Below are 10,674 nucleotides of genomic sequence, written 5' to 3'. Positions count from 1 at the left end.
ATCTTATTCTTTTAATCACACACTGTACACAGTCACATGATATTGATCTTGCCCAGTTATGTTAGCATTTTTTAAAGTTTTCTTTCTTTCTTTTTTTATTTATTTATTTATTTTTTGTTTGTTTGTTTGTTTTTTTATTTTTCTTTGTTTTGTTTTTTTCTTTCTTTAATTTATTTTTCTCTCCAGTTATTTTGGCTTTTTTAAAGTTTTATTTTTTCTCTTTTAGTTATTTGTTTATTTGTTTGTTTATTTAATTATTTAATTCTTTTTTCTTTCTTTAATTTATTTTCTCTCCATTTTGTTTTATCCATTTTTTAATTTTATTTTATTTTCCTATGAGGAAAAGGAAGAAAAAGAAAATGAAAAAAGAAGAAAAAAGGAAAAAAAATATATATATATTTTACTTTTTTCTTCTTTTTAAAAAATATATATATATAAATATATATACAAATATATTTTTAGAAAAAAAATATATATATATGTATTTGATTTTTTTCTTAATTTTTCCTTCTTTTCTTTTTCTTTTTCTTTTTAAATAAATAAAACGACATTGTTTGTTGTATATATAAATATAAATTCCGTTTCTGTGGTTGAGCTGTAGAAGAGGAACTCTCTGTGCCGCCAACTGCGTGCTCAGGTAACGCGAGATAACCCCCAGGCCCAACGGGCAAACGGGCAAATATCGCGATACTTACGTTTTCATCTCGGATTGGTGTGGCCAACAGTAGAAAAAAGACACATGAAACCAATATTTTACTTTATTTTATCTTATTATTTTTTATCACACACTGTACATAGTCACATGATATTGATCTTGCCCAGTTATGTTTTTTTTTTAAAGTTTTCTTTCTTTCTTTTTTTATTTCTTTTTGTTTATTTGTTTATTTTTCTTTTTTTTTTTTAAGAAAAGAAGGAAAAAGGAAGAAAAAAGGGAAAAAAATAAAATAAAAATAAAATAAAAATATATATATTTTGTTTTCCTTTTTTCTTCTTTAAAAAAAATTTATATATATATTTTTTGTTTTTTCTTAATTTTTCCTTCTTTTCTTTTTCTTTTTAAATAAATAAAACAACGTTTTAAGAAAAAGAAAAGAAGGAAAAAAGAAGAAAAAAGGGAAAAAATACATATATAGATATATATATACTGTATATATATCTATATATGGAATGAGACACTACGTGCTCAGGTAACGCGAGATATCGCCGCTGTTAACCCCCAGGTCCAACGATCCCTTGGGCAAATATCGCGATACTTAACTTTCATCTCGGATTGGTGTGGCCCAACAGTAGAAATAAGCAGCTATTTGTAGACACATGAAACCAATCATTACAGTAGTGGGGGAAGAATAAGTACTCAGTAAAAGTACTAATACTACACAATTAAAATACTCCACTACAAGTAAAAATACTGCATTCAAAATATGTAAAAGGTATGAAAGGTAAAAGTTTCACTGTGCAGTAAAATGTTCCCTGTCAGTGTTTTGTTATTATAAAAGAGGGTTTTTTAATACTTTATTTAGCTTAAGTAGGAGAATGTTCTCAACCCATAAAAACACACTACATCCTTTAGTTTAAAAATCCATAACTAGTAACTAAAACTGGCAAAAACACAAAAGTCATCTCACCAATACATATTGTATTTTTATATTGTAGTATCTTTTATATATTTTTTTATATTTATATTGCACTATCTCTTTTTTTATTGTATTATCTTTTCATTAGCACCTATGGGATTGTCACAATCTAATTTCGTTGTACTACACAATGACAATAAAGGACTTGAATCTTGAATCTGTCAGACAAATGTAGTAGAGTAAAAAGTACAATAGCTATTTGCCTCTGAGATGTAGTGGAGTAGAAGTATAAAGTAGCATAAAATGGGAATACTCAAGTACAGTACAAGTACCTCAAACTAGTACTTCAGTACAGTTCTTGAGTAAATTAACTTAGTTTCATTTCACCACTGCAATACAGTTGCTGGACCTTTGTCCTGCTCTTACAATAACAAGTACTGCATCATTAGCACAAGACTTGACAATGTGCCTATAAAAACACAGAACCGAAACCTAAAAGGAGATTTGGCATGGATGGACTGAATTGGGGCCTATTTAAGAAGTGTATACCTGGATAAATTTGGCATTTACTCATCAAATCTATCCGGATTACTTGATAAACATTTTGGAAAACTGAGGAGGGATCCCTCCTCCAGGACAGATAGACAATTAATATGATGTTGTATGCACAGAGTAGACAAATAATAACAATTGTAAGATTAAACCTTGGATAAACAGAATAACAATATAAAGTGCAAAGATATAGAAAGCATGTGGATCCAGGAAGACGTCGGGCAACTTCCACACAACCTCCTCTCTACCACAAAAGACAACAGAAAGACCACACATACACAACAACAATACCCCTCACACAGATGAGAGTTGTTGCCGAGTCTCCTGCAGCACAAAGCTGTGGGTCAGAGAAGCCTATATACTGTATATTTATAATCTTTTACATAAACTCTTTCCCCTTAATCAGTTTCAAATGTCCTTAAAGGTCTGGAGGGTCATGCGTAAGCTTAACCAAAGCCGTCCCCCGTCCTCCCCGTCTCAACACGCACAACCCCCTCCTCTCATTCTTTCTTCTAGCAGCGGGCCTTCTGTTCTGCATCCAGTGCAGGCTGAGAGTGAGGCCTGTTCTCGTCATTTATCCCCCTGACTTTATGCTGTACCAGTAAAGCGGGGGCTGAGGGCACCATATGTTGCTGGCATAAGGTAACACCAGAGGTAATTGGCTACTAGGAGAGAGGTCAACTGGTGAGCAATTTCTGAAATGAAAGTCGAGGCTGGTGCCTTTTGGAAATCCCCCTTACTCTGTCACCAAGGCATCAAATCGTGAGTCAGTGTCACAATGTTTACAAGACAGGAAAAGGGACCCTCTCTCTTGATTCTTATACAAGTTTTCACTGAAACCAGAGTCATTGTTCATACTGCTTGTTTGAGCCTCTTTGGCAGGTTAGGCAAGAATATCAGTGTGTTTATTACTTCCCTAGTGTGTCAACTTGATTGAGTCATTATTATTCTTTAGTCATCCAGTGACGTAGGGAGTATTTCCCGGCAGGCAGGCTTAGCATCAAGGTGCGCCTACCTGCTTCAAAAAATGTTGCTTAACTTGATAAAAATGGGTGTGAGGTGGGAACCTATTACGTAACCTAACGTCTTTAAACTGAATACATGTTTATGAACATTTGCTTCTGTTTTTTTGGGAAGACTTGAACTCTTTAGGTTTTTGTAATCCCGTTTCAAATATTCCCAACTCAAGAACTAATTACAGAAGTGGAGTTTTTAATGAGAAGTTCACATAACAGACTTCTTGGTGTTTGTGTGGCAGGATTTGTGGAGCCATCTGTTGGACAAATTAATATTTCATTCTTACATCAGAGTCCATTCAACCATTCTGTACTTCACTGTTATTATACAAATGCTTTTTTGTTGCAGAACCAACTGCAATTTCATATTTTATTGATCGCTGTCAGTTAATATAGATTTCTAAACAACAGCATCAAATAAAATACCCAAAATTTAGAGAATCAAGCCGATATTGGGCCCAATTAAATACAAAATAAATATAATAAATGTATCATAACATGTCGTTATGTGTGGGGTCTCTCAAATTTTCAACATCTGTTAAGATTTGAAACATCTTTTAGTGTGGGCCAGCTTTAAGCTACAACAATTCTAGCATATTTGTCTGCGTGCCCAGTTCCTTGCCTTCTACTCCAACATGAGTCTGACCTTTACTGCAGTTTCACGAGGACCAGAGCAGAGAGCTTGAGAGACACCAGGGATGATATTCAAATATTTAAATATGACTAGAATACAACAATAAAATAGGCAATGTATAACAACAAATGAGATGCACGGTAAATCGTAAGCTTTAGAGGTGTAGAGCAGATTTTGTCATCTTTGGACACGACTTTGGTCCCTGTCGGTTTCCAGTCTTTATGCTAAGCTAAGCTAGTCATTACTGACTAAAGCTTCATATTTGTTGAACAGACATGAGAGGAGGTATGAATCTTGTCATCTAACTCTTGGCAGGAAAGCAAATATTTCTCAAAATGTCAAACTATTCCTTAAATGCATTATTTGGCCACATGTGCGTGGACACCACCTTTAATCTGAGTCAGTTTTTCCTGGTTTGGGCCTCTTAAGTTTCAATGAAGGGAAATCTTGATGCAGCATACAATCATATTTTAGACAACAGTATTCTTTCCAACGTTGTCTTTGTCCATTTCATGTTTCAATACGACGATGTCATCATGCACAAAGCCAGCTCCATAAAGAAATGGTTTCCCCAGTCTGGTGTTGAAGACCTTGACTGATCAAGTTGCCTGTAAACGTGAGGATGTGACTGCACTTGGTGAAGTAAACAGTGCCACCACGTGGCTGCAGAGGGAACTTCACCTCTGAATGAAACTTCTGCTTCACTGAATTCAAACCAGAGAAAAAACTTTATTGAGACAAAAACATTAAAAAATATTGATTATAAAAGAAGAAAGACAGAAAGATCCTCTACCTCAACATACACACACTCACACACACACTCTCTCACAATCACACACAGTGTAGTGAATCAGTTCATCCATCTGTCCATGGACTCCCCTCTTTCCTTTGAGGCTGCAGGTATCCCATGATGCATTGTGTAATGTCACCAGCCAAACATGTACTCCATCGCTTTTGAAACCATACTGTCGTCCTTCCTGGGTGTCTGTCGGTCTGCTACCACCTAAAGACACAGATTTGTTAATTTTTAAGTCAAGTAAATGCACAGTTCAGATCCAAAGTGAATCCTGGGGTCAGAAGTCACCTGGTAGTCGCTGCCGGAGCTCCTGTAAGCGGCGCTGAGCGGTCTGATGGCGGAGCGAGGAGTGGAGGGGAGGATGGAGGAGGAGAAGGAGGAGGAGAGGGGAGTAGAGACGGCTGCACTGCTGTCCATTACACTCTGAGAACGAGAAAGAAAAGGCTTCAATAAGGCTGATGTGGAGGACCAATCAGACGACAGAGAGAGGGACAGACACACAGACACAGGTGGGTAAAAACAGGTACTGACCTTGTCTATGCAGGGTTTGACTCCCACCATGATGGCGTCACCAAACACTTTCCCATCTTTAGACAGAGCTTTCCTGGCCTGAAGTCTGGACTGATACTGAAGGTGCATCCAGTTACCAGGAGACGCCATCTGTCAGTAAATTATCAATACATCAATCAGTTCCAGTCAATACACCTCTAAAAACATGAGCTGGTTGTGAAGCTGCATGTTTCTTATAAGCTAAAGTTCACTGCTCAGGATGCTTACTGCCCACACGGGCTTCAGGACCCATAAAGGGACTTTCTCTCCGGATACTGATTCAGATAGTTCAGATAGCTCAACTCTGCTGATACAGACTACTGACCCAATATCAGTGCTCTCTTTTTCACTATTTTTTCAAATTCCCAAATCTGTATAACACTTCCTCGCTGCATGGAACTCATTGGGATCATTCTCAAGCTAACATGAGGCTGTAAATTAGGACTGGGCAATATACTGTATCAATATCAACATCACGATATGAGACTAGATATCGTCTGAGATTTTGGAATGGATATTGTAATATGGCATAAGTTTTGTCTTTTCCTGGTTTTCAACGCTGCATTACAGTAAAATGATGTCATTTTCTGAACTAACCAGTCTGTTCTAGCTGTTCTGTTATTTGTCTTTACCCACTTAGTCATTATATCCACATTACTGATGATTATTTATCAAAAATCTAATTGTGTAAATATTTTGTGAAAGCACCGATATCAACCCTACAATATTGATATTGAGGTAATTGGTAAAAAAATATTGTGATATTTGATTTTGTATGTGTGTCTCACCGTGTGTTTGAGGATGTTTCCGTACTGAGCGAACTGCAGCAGGATGTAGGAGGCTGAGGCTGGAGGAAAACTAACAAAAACACACACACAGTTCATGATGTACAGTATATGTATTCACAGTATAGTAAGCAGTACAGCAGTGTTAGCAGTATATTTAGCAGTATAAATACCCAAACACAGTGACCCAGGTTTGGTCCAGCTGGTCGTCAGATGACAGAGACTCTCCCTGACTGTAGAAGGGATCCACCTGAGCTGGAGACAGGCACAGCTGCTGCACACCTGGAGACAGAGACAGGTAAAGGAAGAAACAGAAAGGTGAATGCAAGCTGGGTGACAGCAGACATGTAGACATCATTTGTGGGGGTTTTTCCCCAAGAAAAAAATAAAAAATATAGCAGACAGATGCATAAAAAAGCAGCAAAGAGCACATCAGATATTCTCAATCAAAATATCAACTGTATATTTAAACACAATTCACCCTAAACAAATGTCCAGCTTTATTAATCGCGCCCCGAGAATACCTGGATCTTGAATTTAGTAGAGCTGCAATGACTAATCAATTAGTTGGTAAGTATTAAATTATTTGCCTACAATTTTGATAATTGATTAATTGGTTTGAGTAATGCCAATAATAGACTAATAGCAGCAGTAGAATAGGTAGTACCAGTGGTAGTGACAGTATCAGTGTGTACCTGGAGTTGAGGCCCCTCGTGCAGACAGAGGAGATTGCATAACTGGAAAAGACTGAAAAGAGACAGAGAGAAGTATTTAAAATATGTTCATACTTTTCTTGCCTTGGCTCACATTTTATCATCATTCAGACGGCGCCTGTGTACTAACCTGTCTGTATGTGCTGAGGGGCGTCGTCACAGTAACCAGGTCGTCATGGATACTGCGAACTGGTGGGGCCCCACTCTTATCTTTGGGGGTGGGGACAACAGGCTGTGGGGCCGAGCCTCCTCCAACTCCTCCTAAAATGCAGGACGAGAGACACTAATGAATCCACAGAATAAACAACAATCAGCTGATCTACAGACGGGTGTTTTCCTGCTGACCTCGAGGCGTACCTGTGCTCTCCATGATGGGCGTGGATAGACTGAAGGGGCGCGGCTGGGGGCTAGCTGGAGCTGGCAGGTCGCCCATCAGGAAGCCGGGGAGAAACTGAGCTCCAGGGGTCGGCTTGGGAGAGGTGGGAGAGCCCAGGCTCATCGGTTCATTTCCCACTGAGAGATTGGGACAGGTAGACTGGTTTAAGACAAGTGGTCACCAACAACGCTGACTGGTCTGCTGTTTATTTTATTTAATAAAATGTAAACTATAGTAAATGCAGCTGCATAGACTTATTTTAATATTTCTCAAGTCACAACTCAATTTCCTAATCCAAAAAAGTAGCGAGCCAGAGGAGGCATACTGTACCTGATTGCTCAGTTTGTACCACACAAGTAATAATAACGTTTTAAATTTTGGTTCACATTATACAGTTCAGAGCAAAGACATGCGTCACTTCCAACTACAATCTTTACTGGATTAGAAAACATTCGCAACTTGGGAAAAGGCTCATTTGTTATTGTGCATATTTTTACATCAATAGGGACAGAGGACTCTTTGAGGATTCTGGAAAATCTTTCAGAACAATGGTAAGTACTGTTGTTAAACGGCCTTCAAGAATTTCTTTATTTACGGAAAAACAAATGCTTGGCTCTGGGACTCTGATTTAACAATTATACACGGGTAGAAACCGTATTAACCCTGATTGATGAAGTCTGTCTGCTTCAAGTTATTTATTGTCATATGCAAAAAAATGACAGAGAAGATCTCAGGCTCCCTCCAACAATTCACATTAAATATGTATATAAAAAAATCATGCAAGTAAAAAAAAAGAAGAGGATCCAAGACATAAAATAGTGCAGAAGTTATAATCAAGGGATCAAATATAGTATAGTATTCTACTGTTACGGATATGTGCTATAACATATGCTGATCAGTCTGTGCAATAATTATATGATGCTGTGAAATAATTATATAATTATCTGACGGACACATTGTGCAATAATCTGGCAAAACTGTCATCTCATCAATAAACATATTGTATTTTTATATTTTATATTGTATTATTTTTATATTTATATTGCACTATCTCTTTTTTTATTGTATTATCTTTTCATTAACACCTATTTTTGTCACAATCTAATTTCGTTGTACTACACAATGACAATAAAGGGCTTGAATCTTGAATGCAGCTTATTAAATATAATATATATACTGTATTTTTGTGTATAGTGTATAGTTTCAAGTATAAAATAAATGAAAAACTATATACAGAGATGTAAACAGGTTCTTAAACAGTAAGTAAAAGTATATGGGTAAAGTGACAACAATATAATGGTCCAGACAACTGTCAGGATCTGGATCAGGATCAGGATCAGTCCAGTAAATGTAATCACAGCACAGTGACAGAAACATCCAGTCAAATCTCTGCTCACGTGTTCACTGTCAGTCTGTGTGATTGACCTCTTACACTGATTTACCTTTCATAAAACAGGGAAATGAACATACTAATGTTGAGCTAACAGGTTGTGAGGACAGACAGATGATTGATAAACATATAAATAACAGTAAAACATAATAAAAAGCAGATAACAGCAGGTTTCTTTACCTTGTTGCTCCATCTGTTTCTGTTTCTTTACTTTCTGGCCGCGATATTCAAAAGTAGGAAATGACGTCAGACGGCCGGCTAGCTAACGAGGCTAGCTAAACTAACTGATTTATCGCTATAACTCACTGTTATTGAAAACTCTACTGAAGGGGAAGCTAAATGATAACTTATAGCATCCTATTAGTTAACGTGGAGTGGTTTAAAATGGGATATTTCAGTCTAAAGCAGGTTGTTTCTGGATCTCAGTGCTGCTCGTGGAGCGAGCTGACTGGATGCTAAGCTAACGGAGGCGACTTCCGGCGCATTTTGATAGTTCTGTGTGAAGATGCGTTCAAGGGAGTTGTGTTTTACAAGCGTTGAAAAAAACAGATTGAAACTCAAAGATTTTTTTTTATTTGTTATTTTTATTGAGAAATTTACATTACAATATGGCATCATACAGAACAGTCCACACATAATTCATACACCTTCTCACACAAAATATATCTTATACTGTATATACTGTATATGTTCTTAATGTATATGTTCTTAATATGTCCTTGTACAAAGTATTTCCTTTTATAATTGTAATGTAAATGAAATTCTAATGTAAATGTAATATAACTTATTATTCCCAGCAAAAAGTATTTCACACGTTTGTACCTGTATAACCGGCATGACAATAAACATCTTGAATCTTGAATCTTGAAAAACTACAAGGGAACAGACAAGCCTGGAAATTGGCGTACAGTGCATAAGAGTGTGGATGAAGAGAGAGAAAAACAAAAAACAACAAAACAAACAAAACAAACAAAAACAAAAGTAAGGGAATGTGTGAATAGTGCTAATAGGTCTAATAGTGCTATAGGGGTTCTCTGTAAGGTTAAGGTCCTCAACTAACATTGAAAGCTTCATAGCATTCTGTTTCTTCATATGTTTCAGACATGAAAAGTAAAGACACAGCTCCTTATGAAAAACATAGAAATTTGGTCTTAATTTCAGGAATCTATTTTTATGTATAAAAAACTTTCCAAGAATGATTATGAATTTGATTGCCAGGTCATGTACGGGATCTTTAAACTCAAAGAAGATAAAGGATAGGTTCACATTTTTTTCAACTTTGTTTTAAAACAATTCCCACATGCTCATATATGTACAGTGAAGCAGGTTTCGGTCGCTTTATATATATATATATACATATATATATGTATATATATATATATAATGTCTAACTGTATATGTCTACTACTGGCATAACTTAAGATAAGATATTCCTTTATTAGTCCCGCAGTGGGGAAATGTGCAGTGTACAGCAGCAAAGGGGATAGTGCAAAAAACAAGATGCATCAGCTAACACAGTAAAAAAGAGCTAAACAAAGTGAAACAAATATGAACCATTTAAATAGAAGGAAGTATAAAAATAGGAGCAGTATATACAGTATTGTCAATAAACAGACTACAGTACCTGTACGCTTTACAATGACAATCTAATTTAATCTAATGTAATCTAATCTAATATAATCTAATGTAATCTAATCTAATGTAATGTAATCTAATTATTCCTTTTTAACGATAAACAGTAATAAAAAATAAAAAATAAAAAGCAAAAATATTTACAATACATCTGTTTTGAGATGAAAGAGCTGTGCAGTTTTGTGCAGGAATATATATATATATATATATATATATATAGTATTAAGTATAAAGAATGTGTGTTGACCATACATTTCAGTTATAAGACTATTCAAAACTAAATTTTTGTTCGGACAATAAAAACAAAAACACTAACTGACACAGTTTTAACTAAATGTGCCTACACAAGACAATATGATGTTAATGTTCATATGAACAAATAAAATTAAATATACAATTTAACGAATATGTTGTGACATAAATCAGAAACATATATTTAATAGATATTTAACACATTATGCCTATTAAAAACTCAGCATCTAACCACTATGAGGAAATAGTCAACAAATTAACCTATTAATTAAGACTAATTAAAGGCCATTTCCTTATAACAAGTTGAGTTGTACTAATTTATAAAATAATTTCAAAAATATATTACATTTTTAATTTATATTATTGCATTTATTCATTTGACTATTTATTTCATATCTTCTGCTT

The 10,674-nt window shown here is 35.5% G+C and overlaps 1 protein-coding gene across 2 annotated transcripts; it reads right to left on the bottom strand.

The window, feature by feature from the left end:
- Window positions 1–4,481: 4,481 nt before the first annotated feature.
- On the bottom strand, window positions 4,482–8,860 carry nup35 (nucleoporin 35). 2 transcript variants are annotated; one of them, XM_037790974.1, is made up of 9 exons: window positions 8,566–8,860; window positions 6,965–7,132; window positions 6,750–6,880; window positions 6,602–6,653; window positions 6,080–6,188; window positions 5,910–5,979; window positions 5,104–5,232; window positions 4,861–4,995; window positions 4,482–4,779 (listed from the first exon to the last, which is right to left on the bottom strand). In XM_037790974.1, exons 1-9 carry the CDS (start codon window positions 8,576–8,578, stop codon window positions 4,702–4,704), a joined length of 885 nt encoding a protein of 294 aa, XP_037646902.1. In that variant the 5' UTR covers window positions 8,579–8,860; the 3' UTR covers window positions 4,482–4,701. The 2 variants fall into 2 exon arrangements, with proteins under 2 accessions (XP_037646902.1, XP_037646903.1); XM_037790975.1 differs by having other exon boundaries at window positions 6,977–7,132.
- Window positions 8,861–10,674: the final 1,814 nt, after the last annotated feature.

This window comes from Sebastes umbrosus, chromosome 13 (genome assembly GCF_015220745.1).
Source record: "Sebastes umbrosus isolate fSebUmb1 chromosome 13, fSebUmb1.pri, whole genome shotgun sequence".
Taxonomy (NCBI): Eukaryota; Metazoa; Chordata; class Actinopteri; order Perciformes; family Sebastidae; genus Sebastes; species Sebastes umbrosus.
The sequence above is the reverse complement of the archived record's forward strand: the minus strand, read 5'-3'. Positions and strand labels throughout refer to the sequence as shown.

Excerpts from the sequence above, each read along its gene's own strand:
- nup35 (XM_037790974.1), bottom strand. Across the intron at positions 6,189-6,601 it reads ACGAGGGGCCTCAACTCCAG|GTGTGCAGCAGCTGTGCCTG; the intron begins GTACACACTGAT and ends CTCTGTCTCCAG. Across the intron at positions 4,996-5,103 it reads TCAAACCCTGCATAGACAAG|AGTGTAATGGACAGCAGTGC; the intron begins GTCAGTACCTGT and ends TCTCGTTCTCAG.